The sequence below is a fragment of the Pygocentrus nattereri genome, chromosome 22 (assembly GCF_015220715.1).
Source record: "Pygocentrus nattereri isolate fPygNat1 chromosome 22, fPygNat1.pri, whole genome shotgun sequence".
Classification (NCBI taxonomy): domain Eukaryota; kingdom Metazoa; phylum Chordata; class Actinopteri; order Characiformes; family Serrasalmidae; genus Pygocentrus; species Pygocentrus nattereri.
Window position 1 is genome coordinate 34,042,939 of NC_051232.1, and position 21,697 is coordinate 34,064,635.

At 43.2% G+C, this 21,697-nt stretch overlaps 1 protein-coding gene across 14 annotated transcripts in view; it reads right to left on the reverse strand.

Moving 5' to 3' along the window:
- Positions 1–21,697, reverse strand: part of LOC108443826 (EMAP like 5) — a 118,820-nt gene that overhangs the window by 74,250 nt on the left and 22,873 nt on the right. For all 14 annotated transcript variants that reach the window (XR_005129348.1, XR_005129347.1, XM_017724687.2 and 11 more), the window contains 5 exons: positions 19,199–19,361; positions 13,787–13,885; positions 13,616–13,684; positions 12,185–12,370; positions 8,539–8,674 (listed from right to left, as the gene is read on the reverse strand). Coding sequence is in view for 12 of the 14 variants with exons in the window: in XM_017724687.2 (XP_017580176.1) it covers positions 8,539–8,674; positions 12,185–12,370; positions 13,616–13,684; positions 13,787–13,885; positions 19,199–19,361 (653 nt within the window). In the remaining 2 variants the exon portion in view is untranslated. The remainder of the gene's footprint in view (positions 1–8,538; positions 8,675–12,184; positions 12,371–13,615; positions 13,685–13,786; positions 13,886–19,198; positions 19,362–21,697) is intronic.

Consider the following 21,697-nt stretch of genomic DNA (forward strand, 5'->3'; position numbering starts at 1 on the left):
AACAAACCCTGGAGATTTGCACACAGACCGGCATTTCCCTTCACAAAACTCGCAACAATTAAGTTTATGATCAGTATTATTTTCAATACGAGGGGTAACACATAACTCTGCCCCTTGATTAAGCTCAACATGCCAGTTCCTCAAATCTGTGTGACTGAAAGCCCATCTGCCCGGTTCAATTTGCCGGAGAAGCATATAGCGTTCATTTGGAGAGGAACGTGGAGCAGCAACAGGAAACAGTCGGCTCTCGCTCATACGAGCAGGTCACTGACACAGGAAAAAGTGAGGACGCCTTGCAGTGGCCTTCTAATCGCCTTTGGGCACTCGCTTGTCCTGCCATCGTCTTGGGTTCATCTTACACAAGCACACAGAGCTGACCAGCCAGAGCCCAAAGAGCAGCACCCGCCTACTAGTTAGCGCCTGCATTGATGCTAATGGTGCTAACAATTCAATGAAAGAGGAGGGCAACGGTTACCGTTATCCCAATGAGCCTAACATGAGTCCATGAGCTTTCCGTAATATGAGCCATGGTAATAACAGTAGTGATGCTAAAAATGAATGAAAAATTAACGTTACCCTAATGAGACCACGCTACTCTGAGTTCATGAGCTTTTTTCTGATAAAGTTAGAACTGCAGTACTGCTAATGTTGCTAAAGTGAATGAAAAGGTAAGACTTCAGTTAATGTTACTCTAATTAGACCACGCTAACTTTAGTTTAATAAACACATTAGCATTTGTATCAAGTCCTTATAAGAAAGTCTGTTCGCTCTGTAGCCATGCCATCTTGGCATCGCCGCCAGGCAGTTATTTCTAGCCAATAAAGTCCAGACTCCTTTCTCTTTGAATGCACAGAGAACATTTTAAACGGCCGTTTTAAAGCATTTTACCGCTTTACCAGCAAGCCAACTCACTCTTTTACTGAAGGACGGGACTTTCTCTGTAAACAGATGTTCAGCATTAGGAGTTTCCAACCAGTGACCTGCCTCCTCCTTTATAATTTCTCTGGGTAAGTCTAAGATCTGATTAAGAGGCTCTTATTAGTCCCACAATTGGGAAATTTCACCTCCGCATTTAACCCATCAGTGCAGTGAAACACCACATACACACTAGTGAACATACACACTAGGGGGCAGTGAGCACACTTGCCCAGAGTGGTGGGCAGCCCTAACCACAGTGCCCGGGGAGCAGTTGGGGGTTAGGTGTCTTGCTCAAGGACACCTCAGTCATGGACTGTCGGCTCTGGGGACCGAACCAGCGACATTCCCTAACCGCCAGCCCACGACTGTCCCCCTCTGGATGGGAGTCCAAGCTCCAATTATTCAAATAAGATCATGCTAACATGCACTCATGAGCTTTCAATTAATAATAGCCATGTTAGCATGTTGGTAAAGAAGAATGAAAGTGTTAACCCTCAGTTATCATTATCCAGTCCAATGCTAGCAATTCACTGGGTGTATATAAGTTGTCAATTTGTCCTTTTTGCTCATTATTTAATATAAAAATGCCAAAATGAATGAAAGAAGAGACTTAATTTACCATTACTGAAATAACCAGGCTAACTCAAACCAATTTTATTTAGTAAGGAGCCATACTAGCATTTGTAGAAATACTAATGTTGCTAAAAATGAATAAACAAGTTATACACTAACGTGTGTCTATTAGCTTTTATTGAATAAGTATTCATACAGGCTTCGGTTACCATTATCCAAATAACCGGCCGTGCAGAAAAGAAATACATCAGCATTCAATTTTACATCAATTATTTTATTGTTATTTTATTCCAAAATGTATTCCAAACACTAAAATAAATAAAGGAGAAAATTTAGCCACTAATATGTATTTAAAAATGCATATTTTACATAAGAACGTTAACTTCAGTGCATGAGCTTTTATTTATTAATAGCCATGGCAGCCTTTTAAGCAATGGCAATGCTGATAACAATGAGCTTTTAGTTAATAGTACCTAGCATGAACATATGAGCTCATGCTCATAAGACCTTTTAATTTAATGATTAAAAAAAACAAAAAAAACCTGATGTCCCCTTGCTGGAGTGGCCGTTGTCCTTGGGCAGTTAGCAGGGAAACAGAACACATTCTTCACTCTGGACAGAATGACCTGTAATCTTAGAGACGAACACACCTGCACCTGAATAGCCAAGCTAGAAACTACACGTATGTAAACAATGGCACCTGTTTACCATGCACACAGCCCACTCTATGCAAATATCTCCCCGGGAGAGCACCTGGCAACCAGATAATGGCAAAAAGCACACACAAACACACACATATGCACTTCTGCACACACAAAACAGCCCCCCTGCATATTATCCACTCAGCCAGACTCAACAAACATTACTGTAGCATATTCGAGCCTTAATTAACCTGAAAGGCAGAACGTGCCTTTCCTGTTGTCCAACAAAACCAGTGTGGGCACCAGTCTTTTTCAAGCCTACTGCAGTGCAACGGCAGAATTTCTCCTTCCAAACAGAAAGTGAGTGATGGAAAAACACCTGGCAGGTCCAGTGTGGATGTGAAGGAGGGTGTAATTGCTACTGTGATTGATCTTTCTCTCTGCTACAAAAATAAAGAGCAAGGCGTGGAAGCGGCAGGATCTCGAGGATCTTAAAAAGCTTTAGAAGTTACTGAAGTCTAACGTGAACTTGACGACACACACTGATGAGCCAAAAGACTTGACCACCTGCCTAAAAGAGCTCCGACCTACCAAGAGATGACCTCTATCCTGCTGAAAGGGGCCACTTACGTCAGGGAATACCATTGCCATGAGGTGGCACACGTCACGTGAATGTCCAGACCAGAACGTGAATGTCCAGAACATCACACTCCTTCCACCAGCTTGTCTTCTTCCCACAGTGCATCCTAGTCATCAATTCCCCAGGTTAACATGTACCCGGTCAGATGAGCTGACCTTGCTCCATTACTTCAAGCTCCAGTTCTGACTTGTGTGCCCATTGTAGGTGCTTTTGACAGTGGGCAGGGCTCAGTGTCAGTGGGCAAGTGTCTGTGGCTACGCAGCTCCATACACATTAGGGTGTGATGCACCGTGCATTGTCATTTTAGACCAGACGGGATAACCTTCAATGCTCTCATGCATCGATGAGCCTTGGGCATCCAAAACCCTGTCACTAGCTTGTGATTTGTTCCTCCTCTGACTGATGTCTGTAGGTACTCATCACTGCTGACCAGGAGCATCTGACAAGCTTGCTATTTCTGGATCATCAACAGTCTCTCAGATCTTCATTTCAGAACATTTCTCTACGTCCAACACACCGACTATGAGAACCAACTGTTCTCTTGCGCCACTGTTACAACGTAATCAACATTAATCTCTTCATCTGTGTGTAACGAGGAGCGAGGTAGTGGACGCATGTGCGGAGGTAAGCGACTTTTATTGAGGGCAAATTCCAGAATCAGGGTCATAACGGTCCAGGGTCAAAGAGTCAACACGAACAGATTGAGGGTAAGACATGATAAACAGCTGGTTACGGTAAACAACACCAACAAGACGAGAACACAACGACCAGTGAAAACAAAGTGCAAACACAGGGCTTAAATACACAGGGGCAACGAGCGACAGGTGAAAACAATCAGGGGCGGAGTTACAAAACCAAAACAAGAACACATGGACAGGACTGGGAGGGGCCAACCGTGACACTGTGAGCGGTCACAGTGCTGTGCACAAGTCACTGACCGCCCTTCATATATTTAATTTCCAGACAAAATGGGCAAGTTTATCATTTTTCAGGAGATATTTCTGAGAAAATGTGACTCCTAACAACCACTTGGACGAGCTGGTCGATCCCAAAAATGCCCCCATCAGATAAACAGCACTGAAGGCTTTGATCTCTGAGAGAGAGGAGAAGATCAAGCTGCTTCAGATCTGAAAACATCCACAGGTGTTTCTGTCCATCCTTCCACTGTGAGAAGACCTCTCAGCGCTGTGGGTCTGAAAGGACGTGTAGCTGATCAAGAAGAACCTCACTGAGAAAAGGAGACGGACACATCAAACAAAGAAGCTGAACGATGGACTGACCACCCCAGATTCCAGACCTCAACACCAATGAATGGGTTTGATCACTTCAGAAAATCATCAACCAGTTTCTAACACTGAGCTTTGGAGGTGTGTCTGCAGGTTCTTTGAGGAGCTGAAAGTGGGTCTTCTGAAGAGAGTGGAAGCTGGAATGAAGGGAAGGAGCGACTCACTGACACTTGGGTAATACATTTAGTTGTTGTTGCTTCTGTCCAACTGTCTATCTGTTAAATATATAATGAAGGGTAGTTTCTGACTTTTACACAGTGCTGTATCCTTTAGCCACAAGGGGGTCTGGGTAATTTGGCAGACTCTTAAAGCTAAAGCTGTGAAGCCAGGACTTTCCCATCAACTTGCAATTTGAAACTGAAAAGGTCTTAATTAGCTCACACCACTGGACCTCAAACAGCCATTTGAGAGAACTCCCAACAGTTCCTACATGTGATAATGTTACTAATGGAGATATCTGCTGAGCATGACCCAGGAAGGGTCAGGAAGAAGGTCGAGAATCAGAGGAGTGCAGCTCACAGGCAGACACCCATGCTGTGTTCAAAGAGGCTAAGGAAATGCCAGCCAATCTTTAATTAATCGTCTGTCTACTGAAAGGTCAGCTATCGGCTTTCATCAGCCTGAGACCTTCAGAGGATGATCAATGGTGATGAGCTTTAATCAACACCTGATGGCACCACAGACAAGCATCACCTCAGAAGCAGCACACAAACACGATAACGGTAGTAAAAGAAAAGAAGAAAGAGATCAGGAGTCAGTGCTATTTAATGAGAGCATGCGGACTTGTGTCCATGACCTTTTATTTAATGACGATTCTGAATGTGAACTTTCATGAGCTTTTATTGTCATACAGGGTTGTTCAAGCAGATATCAGGAGCTGATTTGATTGAATATTGCTGTACATTTACGGCATTTGGCAGACGCTCTTATCCAGAGCGACTCACAGTTGGATCATTTTACACAGGTAGGCTGAGGTGGTGTTAGGAGTCTTGCCCAAGGACTCTTATTGGTGTAGTGTAGGGTGTTTACCCAGGTGGGGATTGAACCCTATAGCGTAAAAGGCAGAGGTGTTACCCACTACACTAACCAACCACCTTTTATGTAACAATAGATGTTTTACTAACAATAACATTGCTTATGGATAACGGATGACCGTAGGAACCAGCTGTCCCAATGCAATCTTACCAACCTGTGCCTGGAAGGCTCCTTTTAATAGCCTTGTAAGCATTTTCACTGGACCATTGAAAACGAAAGATTAGGTATCACATAAGACCATTTTTGATTCCACAATTATCTCCCTAATATAGCCATGTTCCCTCACTAACTAGGCCTCGCCAACTACAAGCTACCAGCACTACGAGGGCAAAGGCCTGGACATGCTTCCTCCGAGTGACATGAAGTCAGACACCACATCTTTTCAAACTGCTGCTAGCACAACACCACCCGGCAGCTCAACACACTTGGAGGAGAGCACTAACTGCTAATTCTGTTACGCCAGCTAACAGATGCCTGAGTGGTGAGGGGCGACGGGGGTCGTCCTACCCACCCAGAGAGCAAGGACAGCTGTGCTGTCTTGGACTCCTGGCCATGGACGGCTGTAGCAGCAGGGACCGAACTCGTGTTTAGCCGTGTTTTCCACCGCATGGTACCAGCTCGGCTGAACTTGACTTATTTTTCTGGTTTCCATGAGGCAAATCTGGCAACTGGTACTATTTTTGGTATCACCTCCGCGGTGTTTCCAAGTGAGGTGAGACGATACCAAAAGGTGATGTGGACTGTTGTGTAAATTGCAAATAGGTAGTCACAACACTGCATGGCAACGTTACATAATAACGAGATGCGACAACCTTGTTCAGAAACATAAACAGCACCATCTTTTGACAAATTTGTAGCAATGCTGTGAAAAAGTAGCCAACGTTGTGACATTGTTGTGTTTGCTGGGTCTGCTTTGAGCTTTAGCTCAGTTATACCTGCTTTTCTCACATCTCCAGCAGGAAACTTTTCCTCAAAAGTAGATCAGTTTCTGTAAACTTTGCTTCTCATTCACCAGCTTTACTTTCCCGTTCCACCTTAAATGGTGCCTAAGGAGCCAGAATGTAAATGCTAGACTGTTTAAGGTGGAGCGTGAGAATTCAAACAAGAACCTGGCGAGAGGGAAACTGACCTCATCTTCGTGACATTTTAGTGTTGGTCAGTTTCTCCTTGCAGATTAAACATATCAGGAAACCAGTTGGACTGATTATAAACACTAATAAATCCATTCGTCTCCAGATTATCGATGTTCGTCTTAAATCTCTCTCTTTGCCGTTTCGTAGCTACCAGCTGGGCAAGACTGTTGTCTGCGTTGCTATGGTGACCAGCCGTCTGCGCTGATCTTCAGGGTTAAAGGGTGAATCAGCAGTTCTACATTAACTCCAGCGTTTAAGACCATTTACTGTTAAACTGTGTTGAAGGATCAGCACATATCCTGATAACATTAGTTACCAGGTTAGCGCAGCCTCTTACGTTGCCTTTGAGCAACCAGAATCGTCTCGTCGTCAAACTCACATCATTTTTATCCAAATCTCCTGTTTTTTCCCAGCAGTCTTTTTGCCTCTTCTAAACACAACAGTTGTCTCTTTTACATCAAGGCATCGCTATGTCGACCAGCTACACTGAGGGGGCGCTATATCAACAGTGGAAAACGAAGTAGCTGGTAGAGTGAGCAGAGTCGAGTGGGTGGAGCTGTATCATGCGGTGGAGGTCTCTGATCAATGGGTATATTTTAATGTATAAATTTATACTTGGTTTATTACCTTCTCATCTGTAATTGCATGTATTAATAAAAAGGAACCAGGAATTCTAATGTACACTCTCAAAATGTGTGTATTCCTAAGATCCCCACTGTACATCCTTTTCCCACCACTGTAGACACTCAGCAGACATCTGCTAATGACAGGCAGCTTCATTAGTGGAGGGCAAAGCAATTAGACCTAATTATACAGCTAACAGACCTGCTGCGAAACCTTCCATCAGTGAGACACACCTGCCGACACTTTGCCGTGAGGGGGCTGTTAGCCAGCTCAGTGCTGTGTGTATAACACACTCACACCCACATGTGCCGGTTATCAACCCCGTCACCCTCCATCACCATCTGCCCCGAGGAGTCAGATCCAGCATGGTGCTAGAGTGATAACTATGGCTGTGTTTCTCTGATCAGACGCCTGATGCCTGCATACCTGCTGAATTACAGGTGTGAGCTGTTATTCAAACATCACCCAAACACATCTGTTCATTTATTTAATCAGGGATTTCAGAAAAGCGAGTTTTTAATACTAAGAATTAGAACAAAAAAAGTGAAGTGAATGAGCAGCTGAAGCAACGTCCAGATGGTCGCCATGCTGTTACTATGGCATGTTAGGTGGTTGCTAGGGTGTTGCTAGGTGGTTGCTATTCTATCCCAAGTGGCTCCAAAGATGTTGCTAAGCAGTTGCTATGGTATCCCAAGTTGTTGCTAAGGTGTTGCTACATGATTGCAACAATATCGGAAATGGCTGCTAAGATGTTTCTAAGTGGTTGCTATGGTATCCCAAATGATTGCTAAAGTGTTGCTAGGTGGTTGCTATAGTATCTCAAGTGGTTGCTAAGGTATTGCTAGGTGGTTGCTGTGGTATCACAAAGCTATAGCTAAAGTGTTGCCATGTGGTTGCTATGGTATCCAAAGTGGTTGCTACAGTGTTGCTAAAGGTTGCTATGGTATCCTGAGTGGTCACTATGGTATCCCAAGTGGTTGCTACGGTGTTGCTAGGTGGTTGCTATGGTATTCTATGTGGTTGCTAAGGTGCTGCGGTATCCCAAATGGTTGCTAACGTTTTGCTAGGTGGTTGCTGTGGTATGGCAAGTGGTTGTTAAGGTGTTGCTATATGATTGCTATAGTACCCAAAGTGGTTACTACAGTGTTGTTAAGGTGTTGCTAGGTGGTTGCTATTTACATTTTACATTTACATTTCCAGCATTTGGCTGACGCTCTTCTCCAGAGCGACTTACAGTTTGATCATTTTACACAGGAAGGCCAAGGTGGTGTTAGGAGTCTTGCCCAAGGACTCTTATTGGTATAGTGTAGGGTGGTTACCCAGGTGGGAATTGAACCCCAGTCTACAGTGTAGAAGGCAGAGGTGTTACCCACTACACCAACCAACCTATAGCATCCCAAGTGGTTGTGAAGATGTTGCTAGGCGGTTGCTATGGTATCGCAAAGCTATAGACATAACAAATACATTTTTAATAATATAATAATAAAGACAAAAGGTCTAATATCTATTTTTCTAGGATGAAAAAACACAGTAAAATATGTTCTCAGTGGGGCGTCGGAATTCATTTGACGCTGTGTTGGTGCTTTTCTAGCTTTACAGCTTCAGGCTTTGGTCCCTGTGATCCGAATTCTGCAGCAAACAGGAACGAATGCCAGTAAACAGAAGGTAAGCCGTATTTGTGTCTCTACCTTTGTAGCCCTGCTCAGCCTCCCGCAGGTCGATTTTAGTGATGGGTTTGAAGTCCGTGTCCCAGAGCCGGACGCAGCCGTCTCGTCCACCGGTGGCGAAACCCTCCTCGCAGGCGTACATGCTGAAGATCCCTGCCTATATCGAACACCACCAACCCACACAAACACAAACGCTCTTAAAAAGATGGTTCTTTAAGGTTTCTTCAGTAAAGACAGTGGTTCTACATAGAGCCCCGAACGCTCAAAGAACCATTTCCAACTGATACTGCATGATGAAAGGGTTCCTCAGATTGATGGAGAATGTACTGTCTATGGTTCCATATAGCACCAAAAAGGGTTCTTCTACTGTGACAGTGTTAAGCCTGAAACAATAGCATAACCTTTCTTGGTGCTATATACATGATGAAGAACAAACTTACGAACATGAGTCTTCACGGAAAGATAATTAGATCTGACCGGCTCTCACAGAAATGTGAGAATGTGCTTCAAGTGCTTTCACAATAAGAGTCCCATATAATTCTACTGTTCAGTGTAAGTTTACTTGACTTAATTTAAACTCTAAAATATTTATTAAAAAGTAGCACGTATTAATAATATGGCTACTACAATTTATTATAATACTAATAATAATTGTTTATTAGTAGCAGTAGTGGTTTGTAGTGATGGAAGAACTGCTAATAACCACTCTCTACTTTGTGCTCAAAGGGAAATCCCACCAATTTTCCGTGAATTTCCACATAATAAAACGGTTAAGATGTAAACCGAGCGGTTCAGAGCGGTTCTAGATAAACTGACCGAGTCAGAGCTGCTCACAGTGGTGGTGATGGGAACCAGACGTCCCCCTCTAAAAGCTCCTCACAGAAAGTTCCTACATGAACTGGTTCTGAGTGACGACTGAGACGCTAGTTTGTGAGAGTTTTGACCTAAAACATCTTGTTAATCCATTTATCTGAAGCCATTCTTGGCGGAGGGATACAGGCAGTCCCATTTTTTTCAGATTTTCCACTATTTTCCATCATCAACATTCCATATACGCTCAGAAGACTTGTGGTGGTTCTGGATGGTTAACATTTGTGTTGTAGTCATGGCGACGCCTGGCATCACCACCACTGTCATCTGAATCATTTCACACCAAACTGCCCTGAATCACAATGTGTCCATCTCAATGCAGTAACTTTAAACATTCAGAGGAATTATCCTTTTATTTAATGTATATATTAAGCTTTTGTTTTTCAAGACCCCCTGGCTGACAGCCCCAGGTAATTTAAGTAGGATTAGTTCTTCTGCGCCAGAGAGTTGAACAAATTCTCCAGGATTATCGAGAACAGGAGGAACATTAGATATCAGTCAATATCACAAAATGGGTCACGTCCGGGTTTTTTATCCAGCTGTTATAAACATAAAAACGGAAAATGAAACCTTTTCCTTCCAATTATGATCTCCCCTGTGGGAGCAGACGCTGTGCATATCACACGTCTGAGGATCTGACACCGCACTTTTGGAAGTTCAAAGCCGCAGCCAAGCTGCTTCCTGCTAGTCGAGAGAGTCCGTGTTTAACGAGCTGCACATCAGGCCTGTGGCTCTACAGTACTTCACACCTTTATACCAGCATAAATTTATCTCTGGACTTCATCATCCACACTAGACGGGTCTGTGCATACTGAGTAATAATACACTGTATAGGATATCATTATATAATAAATAACTAATACATTAATACATCAAGTGGCTCTAATCACGAGTGTAATTACTACAGCACTGTGTAAAAGTCAGAGCAGAGATCTGCACAGGATCCCGTGCTGCTGGACACATTTTCAGTGACGTGGACAAGAGCGGACAGGAAACCAGCCCACTGCAGGCGGGAGCGGGACCAGCACTCAGAAAGAGAAATCTCGTAAATTAATAATTAATAGCCTAAATAAAGTAGAACGATCACTAAATCATATATATATATATATATATATATATATATATATATATACACAACGTCCCAACTTCACTGGAATTGGGGTTGTGTATATATATATATATATATATGATTTAGTGATCGTGAATAAAACGATTTAGTGATAGTGAATAAAAACAGAATACGATGATTTACAAATCACTTCAACTTATATTCAGTTGAATACACTACAAAGACGAGATATTTAATGTTCAAAAGGATAAACTTGACATCAAAGGCATCAAATTCAAAATGAGTGAATATTTGCAAAAAACAATAAAGTTTATCCGTTTGAACATTAAATATCTCATCTTTGAAGTGTATTCAATTGAATATGGGTTGAAAAGGATTTGCAGATCATCGTATTCTGTTTTTATTCATGTTTTACACAACGTCCCACCTTCACTGGATTTGGGGTTGTATATATGTACCTTCAGTAAAACACCAACACTGTTTGGTGGAGTTACTCACAGTGAGCCTGATGATCAAGACTGCTGTGCTATTTCAGCAGAAATGAATGAGTTTGTTAACAGATGTGTCGAATACTGGATGTCACTTTGCCTTGATGGAACTGTGCGGGTGGGAGCAGGACAAAACATTTCGATTGCGGGCGGGATTGGGACAAATACTTCCGATTTCCTGTGAGGACGGGTGAAATCTTGTAAGAGTGGGCTGTAATTTCCCTCTGGGATCAATAAAGGATTCTGATGCTGATTCTGATAGACCTCAAGTCGTAGACTACCCGTTCATTTATTTCATTTCCTGTCAAAACACCTGTTACGTAGTTATTCACCACCTTCAGAAAAAAGCAGGAAACATATACAGCAGGGTCCAAAAGTCTAAGAGCACTGTGTTTATTTATTTATTTATTTCAAAAATGTTCTGTTGTTTGTTTTTCAACATAAAATTACACAGAAGCCTTAACAACCAAGTGTAGCGATTCATCTGCTCTTTATTTTTGTTTATTCTACTGACACTTTAATTATTCTATTGGTCTAATCCTACAAAGAACAAGTTTCAGCTGCAACGTCTGTGACTCTGCTGCTGTAATACTGTGAATTTCCCCGCTGTGGGACTAATAAAGAATGATCTCATCTTATCTTATCTTAACAAAAGCTGCTCCCAAAGATCTTAATGACATTCTGTTCCCCTTCAAACACTTCAAACAGCTACCCAAACTCACCTCAGCTGCCTACAGATTTATTAGGAAAAATGGTTAAAGGAGATGATATGTAAGAAAATTGATTGAAAAAAAAACAGGTTACATTTTTAAAAAATTATATATGAAAAGCTACAGAGAAAACTCCTAACAACCATCTGGAAGACCCCAAAACTGCCCCCATCAGACAAACAGCACTTAAAGCTTTGATCTTTGAGAGAGGGGAGAAAGTCAAATCTTTTACACAGTACTGTAAGTACACTCAATTGCAAGTTACTTGATTTACGCTTGACCTTTGCTAGTTTACATGCAATAATAACCAATGCAAAGTATGTTTAAATATTATTCATTTCATTTTACTAATTATTTCAGGTATTTTGAGAATAAGAAGTCATCTAATAAAGACTAGAATATTAAAGTTATTTTGCATGTATGTCCAACCCACCTGGTTTTACATTATTAAAGACACATCATCCTTCAAAAATGGCAGCGTGAGAGAAAAAGGACCATGTTTTACTCTACTGGGGTCATACTGTACTCACCCCATGTGCTCCTTGTACTGTGCGTATGAGGTTCAGGCCCTTCCAAACATAGATATCCCCATTCAGAGCGCCTGAGTAGGTGACATCATCTTTAGCTGCTGCTACACACAGGATGGTCTGAAGGTCTCCTGTCTTGCCAAAGATGCCTCTCTTTGGCGTCAGGGCATTGCCGCACATCGCCCAGAACTGCAAGGAATACTCAGATGGTGGAAAAGCATAGTAACCTGTTCCAAAAATGTCACAAATTAACAAAACAATTATGTTTGGTTTAAAGCAGCACTATATAATTCCAGCTAATGCTTCAGCCATCCATGGCCAGGAGGCCAGGAGACCAAGAGAGCACAGTTGGCCTCGCTCTGTCTGGGTGGGTAGGATGGCCCTCTGTCTCCCCATCACCCACATCCACATCCAGCACTATGCTAGCCAGCGCAGACATCTGTTAGTGGACATATCTGTAGTGTGACAGCTGGCTTACCCCAAATGGGGATCGAACTGGTACTTCCCTTGTTCAGATACCAGATCCCATTCTGGGTTTTTCTTGTGCTGAAAGATACTCAAGAAACCAGTCGAGAAACTCGAGGCTCAAGAGAGGAATTGATACTGAAATTACTGGCTTTGTCAGAGACATGCATGCGGTATTGTGGACTCAAGACTGAGCAGACAGCAACGTGTGACCACCCCTTAAATAGGGTGTCCACAGATGTTACCACTTAGCCCTAATTGCCCCTTAGTGGTGCCTTGCCTGCCCCTAGTGGCTGGACATGGCCTACCATGAGGCTGGGACATTACAGTAACAGAACAAGTGGTTATCGTTCTGCTCCAAGTGCATTCAGCTGTCCAATGACGCTGCGTTAGCTGCAGTTTGAAAAGTGGATTTGTGTGATTGGGGGGATCCTACTAGTGGGTGGAACAGGATACATCTAAACTGGGGAGAAAATTTGGTAAAAAAAACTGAATGATGTAGCTTTTCTGAGTATGGAAGAAAAGAGCACACTAAAATGTGGTGAGCATGTGCTGCTGTGAGTCGCCCTGTAAGGCCTGAAATAATCATTTAAAAGTCAGAGGCATCAGGACGAGTTGATGTACAAGTCCAAGTTATCTCAAAATCAACATTATACTGATGAAAATACGATGGCAGTAGCAGAAAACTCACTCCCACCCATGGAAGACGCATCTCTCACCAAGTTAGACTGAGTTCTCATTGAATTCTCTTTCTCTAAAGTCAGATTCATTGGTCTCCAAGTCCCCAAAACTCACATAGTGCTGCTTTAAACAGCGTAGCATTGTACTCACACATTTTAGTGTTGGGCTCCAGGGTGCAATGACAGTTACAAGCAGATGCAACCAAACCAATCAATCTCTTGAGCCGCTTCCAAGAATTCCAGTCATCCTGCGGAATGAGATGCAGGACTTTGACTTTTGTTATCTCACCTTTATATGCTTGACCCCACAGCTGACAAGACGGTTCTGTTGAAATGGATCCCACGTGATGTCAAATATCTAGAACAGGGATAAATACACATTTATTAAAGACAAAAAAGGCCTTGTTCCAAAACCTGATTTAACACCACAGACAAAAACAGGGCATGACTAAGTCCTCACTCTGTCAGAATGGCCCGTTGCAGTTGCGATGACCTTGCCTCTCTTCCAGTCCCAAACACATACTGTATTTTTAGCATCCAGGCCAACGGACACCAACCGCTAGATAAAATAAAATTGAGAATAACAATAAGCATTCATTCAACTGAACTCACACTCAGATGAGGAGAAAGAGAGTGATGCATTTAAAAAGACAAAATTCTTGCTTTTTCATCCGATCTTAATGTTGAATTTAACCAATCCTTGGCAAGTCACACAGCTTCAAACTGAAGCTGAAAAGTGATTAAAAGCTACAGAGAAAATGTGACTCCTAACAACCACCTGGAAGAGCTGGTCGACCCCAAAACTGCCCCCATCAGATAAACAGCACTGAAAGCTTTGATCTCTGAGAGAGAGGAGAAGATCAAGCTGCTTCAGATCTGAAAACATCCACAGGTGTTTCTGTCCATCCTTCCACTGTGAGAAGACCACTCAGTGCTGTGGGTCTGAAAGGACGTAGCTGATCAAGAAGAACCTCACTGAGAAAAGGAGATGGACACATCAAACAAAGAAGCTGGACGATGGTCTGACCGCCCCAGAGTCCAGACCTCAGCACCACTGAATGGGTTTGACAACTTCAGAAAGTCATCAACCAGCTTCTAAGACTGAGCTTTGCATGTTATAGTAGATTTAGCTGCTGAGGCTGCTGGGTAAATTTGTGTTAAAGATAAGTTTCTGTTTATTGCTGACTGTACGTTATGACTGCTTGGAAAATGAATAAGAGTGATTGATCTTTGACTTTCTTTAATCTAAAACTGTCATTTTATTGTACATCTCCACTACATCCTTACCTACATGTAAATATGTAATTACATAATTAAATACATAATTCATTTTATTTAGGCTACATAGTCATTTCACGTTGACATGTTCGAATCTTTCTTCTGCTTGTTTTGTTGTTATGAAATGACAAAATTTCAAATATTGAGGATGTTTCGTCTCGCACCAACAAAAACTCTTTTTTTTATCCAATTTAAACCGCATTACATAAAATATCTAATCTTTACAAAGGCAAACGTGGTAGGGATTGAAAGTTTCCACAGCGTGTTTACAAGCACTTAATAATCTGATAACTGCAGAAAAGAAAATCAGATTTTGCCAAACTCAAACTTCACACCGTGGCATCTTTTCTTTTAAACACGGAGTCACTTTACCTGAAAATATGAAACTACGTCATCTAGAAAATGAAGAATATTCAAATCCTTCATTTGGTCAAGCATGTATTTGGTTTCAGGGCCTATTTCTGATACTGCGGCCTGTTTTCGCACATGCTCAGACTGAGAAAGAAATCAGAGTGAGCGTCCACAGCCCGGAGAAATCTGATAACGGAGCTGAAACCCAGGCTCTTCATCAGATTTCTGAATCAGACTTCTACATCAGACTGTGCTGTGTACATGGCCATTTGAATAATCAGATAACCGCAGAAATCTGATTATGATCTGATTATACGGTGCATGTAAACTCACTCAGTGCTGGCAGGGAATAAGTGCAGTCATATGCAACCCAGGGCAAATTCAACGCTGTAACACATCCTCTACTGAGAAGACACTTCTGGAAATTTTAGTAAAATAGTCATTTTTCTTTGCTGAACGTATTAGAAAGAAAAATATGTGGCCTGGACAAAAGTCATGTTTATATATATGAATTTCCATCATTCTTAATTCAGCAAACACGTAAAAAAGACACATTTAAGTGCGTTATCCGCAGGACATGTGCTACAAAATAATCTGACCACAGGTGTTTAAACTGCATTGAAGAAGTACAGAGTTCACTCAAGTCCAGAGACAGAAATGACCAGCGTCACTGAAGCATATGGCTCATTATTGTTCCAGACAGTCCGACATGCTGTCAGCATATTGCCGTGACTGAACACGCTCCTAATTGCAAACGCACTGACAAACAAGTAGCAGAGGCAGTGGTTAATGCTTCAAATGGGGGTGTCACACCTTGACTTCACCGGAACTGGTTATCTGTATTCACCGTGCAGGCGGCCTTACTCTATATGCTGCGTATCCAAGGCCACCGACAGTGCCAGACACAGACCAGAGATGCTGAGTCCAGCCACGCTCGAGAGAAAATCTATTTTAGAGGGAACACATGGCATCACGAAAAGGCCACAGCCATTTTATTCTTGGCTCTTTGTCAGCCGGAATCTCTTTATAATCCACACTGGGCCACATTCAGTTCAATTTTACCCATATAGCGTGACTCGGCCACAAAGAACCTGCGCAGAAATCCACATCCAGATCACTGACGGACACACTGACGTCTGCCTCCTCGTTTCTACACTCACTGACCACTTTATCAGCTCCACTGACCGTATAGCTGCACTCTGTAGTTCTACAGTTACAGACTGTAGTCCATCTGTTTCTCTGATACTCTGTTACCCTGTTCTTCAGTGGTCAGGACCCCCATGGACCCTCACAGAGCAGGTACTGTTTGGGTGGTGGGTCGTTCTCAGCACTGCAGTAACACTGACGTGGTGGTGGTGTGTTAGTGTATGTTGTGCTGGTGCGAGTGGATCAGACACAGCAGTGCTGCTGGAGTTTTTAAACACTGTGTCCACTCACTGTCCACTCTATTAGACACTCTTACCTTGTCGGTCCACCTTGTAGATGTAAAGTCAGAGACGACAGCTCATCTGCTGCTGCACAGTTTGTCTTGGTCATCCTCTAGTCCTTCATCAGTGGCCACAGGACGCTGCCCACAGGACGCTGCCCACAGGATGCTGCCCACAGGATGCTGAGGTGTTTAAAACTCCAGCAGCACTGCTGTGTCTGATCCACTCGCACCAGCGCAACACACACTAACACCACCACCACCACCACCACCACGTCAGTGGTGTGTTAGTGTGTGGAGAACCACTTCACAACACAAAGACCCATTTAAGCTTGCACAGGGTTGTTTGCATCTTAATGTATCTTGTCTAATACTTCAGCAAATAAACTGAAACTGTGCATTAAAATGACACATTTCAGTTTCCCTGTTAATTAAAGTGTTCAATTATTTCCACTGCAAGAAAATATCACATTTGAATAGGGGGTCTTCAAAGTTTTGCATGCTAATGTTGATGATACTAGACCTGGCCTTGGGCTTAAATTAGCATCGAATTTTCATACTAGATCCGGTCTTATATATCCACATTTAAACAAACCAGAAAAACAGCACGTAATATGAAGTTGAGATATTGACCGATTCCTCTTTCCAATGCTCTGCCCCCCTCGGCATCTCTATTACAGTGTCTCTCTCTCTCTCTCTCTCTCCCTCTCTCTCTCTCTGTCTCTCTCTCTCTCTCTCTCTCTCTGTCTCTCTCTCTCTCTCTCTCTCTCTCTGTCTCTCTCTCTCTCTCTCTCACTCTCTCTCTCTCTCTCTCTCTCTCTCTCTCTGTCTCTCTCTCTCTCTCTGTCTCTCTCTCTCTCTCTCTCTCTCTCTCTGTCTCTCTCTCTCTCACTCTCTCTCTCACTCTCTCTCTCTCTCTCTCTCTCTCTCTCTCTCTCTCTCTCTCTCTCTCTCTCTCTGCAGGCATGTTGATGTATCAATGCTGGCTGTCCTCACCCAGCCAATTACTCAGTGACCACTGAGAGCAGTGCCTCACCGGCACAATGCCACGATTTCACTTCTCCTAAACCCTTTAAGAGAGACTCCGTGTCACCGTGTGTATGAGAGGCAAATAACACTGTGTTAACTCTGCAGCTGTGCAATAAGCCAGGATCTAAGTGCTGTAATGTGCTCTAACAGGTTTCCTGTGCTGACTGTTGTAGCACAGGAGTGCTGTTCTGGCCGGCCTCCCTAAAAAGACAGAGGCCTCCCCGGAGAGGATGATCTTTCCCCTCCCTCAGAGTCTTAGACTTACATTACACGGTAACCTTTTCAGCTGAACAATGCAAAGGCTAGTGCCAAAGCCTGGTCATCAACTGGGTGTTTTTACTAGAGCCTGACCAATACACTGACATCTGGATCATTGTACTGAACTGCTCTTTGGACTAAAATCCTTTACCTTTAAGTGAACCTAAACGTTTATCATGTATATTAAATTGAAACAAATGATTGTTTTGGTAGTGACAAAACGGAGGAGTTCAATCATAACACTAACTTTACGAAATGTTTCAGTAGTGACTGTTTCAGTGGTGAGAATTTCAGCTCATTTTGAGCTCAAAAAAGGTGCCCAGTACATTACCAGCAAACACAGCTTTAAACAGGAAAATTCCAATAAGAAGCTGAAATGCCCGAATGTAGCTGCTGAACAGGAAAGTTTGAACAAGATGCTGGCGAAAAGGAAGCGGGCGAAAAAGAAGCCGACTTCACCTTCATTGAGAATTGTATGAAAACGGATGAGGAGGTCGCTCCTGCTGGACAAGTGAGTAACAATAACTTATTTCTGTTGGTTCCAACACCCAACTCAAGCTGGGGAGCCAACATGTATGGACATCCCCCCCAAAGTGAGACCAATCAAAGGGTGAATGGGCAGGAGATCACACCCCTTGTTCAGGCAGGGCCACACCAGCAGGGCCACATGAACGCCTCTAGGTAGATAGATAGATACTTTATTGACCCCGAAGGAAATTTAGCAAAGTGTAGGGGAAGTGAGACAAACTCCAAGCCCCCTGAGAGCAGGGATGGGGAGGGAGAGCCGGAGTGCTTCGAACTTTCCTCGGCAGGATTCTGGCCCACCTTCCCACGGGCTCTTGCAGCTGTCATCGGTGCCCGGGGACGGGCGCATAAAACAGCCCCGTTTGTGGTGGAAATGGCGCACCCAAAGTAAAAGCAGCACTGTTCCCACATATTTAGGGCTACAGTCATGAACTTGGTCTCATTTGAAAGGAAACACTCTGAACCACGAGAATAAATGTATGAATGACTGACTCAGAGTAACGGAGTCTAGAACAGAGGAGTTTATTTCCTCCTGACTCTTAATATCTCGAAACTGATCTCTGACTCTTGCTGTGCTATCAGACCTCACGTTTTGGATTATGGTGTCTCGGTGGAGAGCAGCGAGGCTCTGAAGGTGAGGACACACAGATTTGCTCGTGTTTGCTCATTTGGCCCGGATGTTGGAAATGAGATGATCGCAACTGCTGTGAATAACGGATCATAAAATGGTTTGTGGGAACTGAAACCTCAGATTTCAAGCTTTGTAACAATATATTCATCTTATTGCTGGAGGATCCGCTGCATAAAAATGATATGTATACGTATAAATGTGGAAGGGACCAGTGCAATGGAAGTGTGCTGTGGTACCAGATAAACCACAGCTACCATCATTACTGACGGAATACCTTTAATGACTGCCAGAGTTTCCTCATTTGTGACTCTGTCTGCAAGTCAACCCCAAATTATATGGCAACCTGCTGAATGAGCAAGCAAATAAACACTCACCTCACCAGTGTCCGCACTGAAGGCCAGACAAGCCACTCCGTGTGAGTGGGCATCTTTAAGGATGGAGACGGTCTGAATGTTGAAAGTGTCCCACACACAGATGTAGGGGTCTTTCCCCACCTGCCCTGTTGCGACCAGCGATCTCTCTGGATGCAAGGCAAGGCTGTTAGAGAGAGAAAGAGAGACATTTTTAGACAAATAGAAGTTTCTGAATAGAATAATAGCTGATGTTTAATAGGAAAGCGTCTGTACAGAGCTATGAAAATGTATTTGCCCCTCGATTTCTTCTTATTTTGCTAAATTGCCCCCTAAGTCTAATAACTGGTTGCTCAACCTTGGCAGCAACAAGTACGAACAAAAGTTTGCGATAACTTCCGATGAGCCTTTTACATCACTGTGGAGGAATTTCAGCCCAACTCTTCTTTGCAGGATTATTTTGATTCGGCTACATTTAAGGGTTTTCAAGCCTGTTGAAGGTCTTGCCCCAGCATGGGATTCAAGTCAGGACTTTGACTCAGCCACTCCAAAACCTTAATAATCTTTGAAGCCATTCAGAGGTGGACTTGCTTGTGTGCTTCAGATCATTGTCCTGCTGCACAACCCAAGTGCGCTTCACCTTTAGGTCACAAAGTGACAGGCAGACATTCTCCCTCAGGATTTTCTGATGGTGAGCAGAACTCATAGTCGCTCAGGTGGTGCAAAAGCAGCTTTAGCCCGTCACACTACCACCACCATGTTTGACTGCTGGTACGATGTTCTTATGGTAATTTAGTAGGTAAGGGGCAATTCATCCTCCACATAGGGCTGAACAGCATTTTTATTTGCTGTATTTATTTCTATATTTTCACTTTAAATAAAATCACCATTTAAAAAAAGCATTTTGTGTGTATTTGGGTTTTCTTTGTCTAATATTAAACGTACCCGAAACATTCAAGCGTGGCAAATATCCAAACTTGGAAGACATTGTCTTTTTCAAGTCTGATACATTTGGTCCAGTGTGAAAGCTGCTTTTTGAGCCCGGGAGCAGAACAGAGAATCAACAGACAATAAGGCCCTCCACCAAATGAGCCCAGAATCGTCTTGGGTGCAGACTCAAGTGGTCAGGTCAAGTGTGAAAATGCTCTTTATGATAATATTGCATGTTTTGTTTTGGTCTTTTCTCCCATTTTTCTCCCCAATTTCGTCGTACCCAATTACACCCATTAGTTAGGACTCCCCCAAACAAAGGATACTACCAGCACTTGGAGGCTGAAGGTTAGCACAGGGTTCCTCTGAGATCTGTGAAGCGCCACCGCATCTTTTCAAACTGCTGCTCACACAACGTCATCGGACAGCTGAACATGCACAGAGTAAACTTTCAGATCGGTTACATCAGCAGGGAAAGTTTGTTGTTTTGCTACCGACCTATACGCAGTGCCACCCTCAGTACTGATAATATCTGTATGCAAACACACTCCCAAAGATGTATATCCTGGGGAATAAACAAACAAACCTAAAAGTGCTCTAAAATGTGGTTTGAAACATCCACTTCCATGTACATGCTATATATGGCATTGTATATGTATATAGCACACAAACAGCAGACATTGAACTACACATGGATTTTTGATGATGAACATCAAATCTCACATCTCTGCTACAAATGTTAGGAACAAGATCTTTAAAAAATACTGCCCCCACAAACTCTAGAGGCACAAAGGAACAATTATGAGCAGATTTTGCCATATTTTATGCAGTTGTAATGTTGCTTGGAAACTGTGAACAACTGGATGTTTATGGTGGCCTGAAATTGTCCCCATAGTAAATCAAGTGCTGTCGAACTGAACCAGACGCTTCCCCTTGGATTCACACACTTCTCTCTATCACACACTTCTCTCTGAAAGTTCCTCGCAGAGCAACATTCCCCATAGCCATCATTTTCAACCTGACTGGCCCACAGACGTCAACAGAACCACTGAAAAGCCTTGCTAAGATCCCTTGCTTCTTCTTATGAGAAAGAGATCAGGTTGCACCCCTGCTGATTTGAGGCTTCGGTTCGCTGTTCGCTGCCTCATTGCCTCATTGTGCTATAAATACATAATGGCGTTGTTATGGCAGGAGGCTGAGCCAGCGCTGGCAGACGTGGAGACGTCAGCGATGTAGGGTGCAGCCAGGCTCTATTAGATGAGCAATGAGCCGAGGAAAGAGACGAGGGCGGCGACCTTGACCAGACGCCCTCAGAGCTCCACCAGACCTCAAGAGAGTCAAATCTAATTCCATTTTTAAACACAGATGGATGACAAAAGCAAGACCTGAACGAACGAGGGGAGAAACATAGCGAGCGCACAGGCGTCCAGGCAGGTGCATGATACGATTAAGCAATTACCATCCTACCATGCTCTGTGGCACGTATACAAAAGCTAAGCTGGTCATTTGGACCCTGACTGCGGATCAAGAGGGCAAGAGGAAAAGATCTGAATGACTCTAAAAGAGGGATCATTACTTGGGAACGGATGGCAG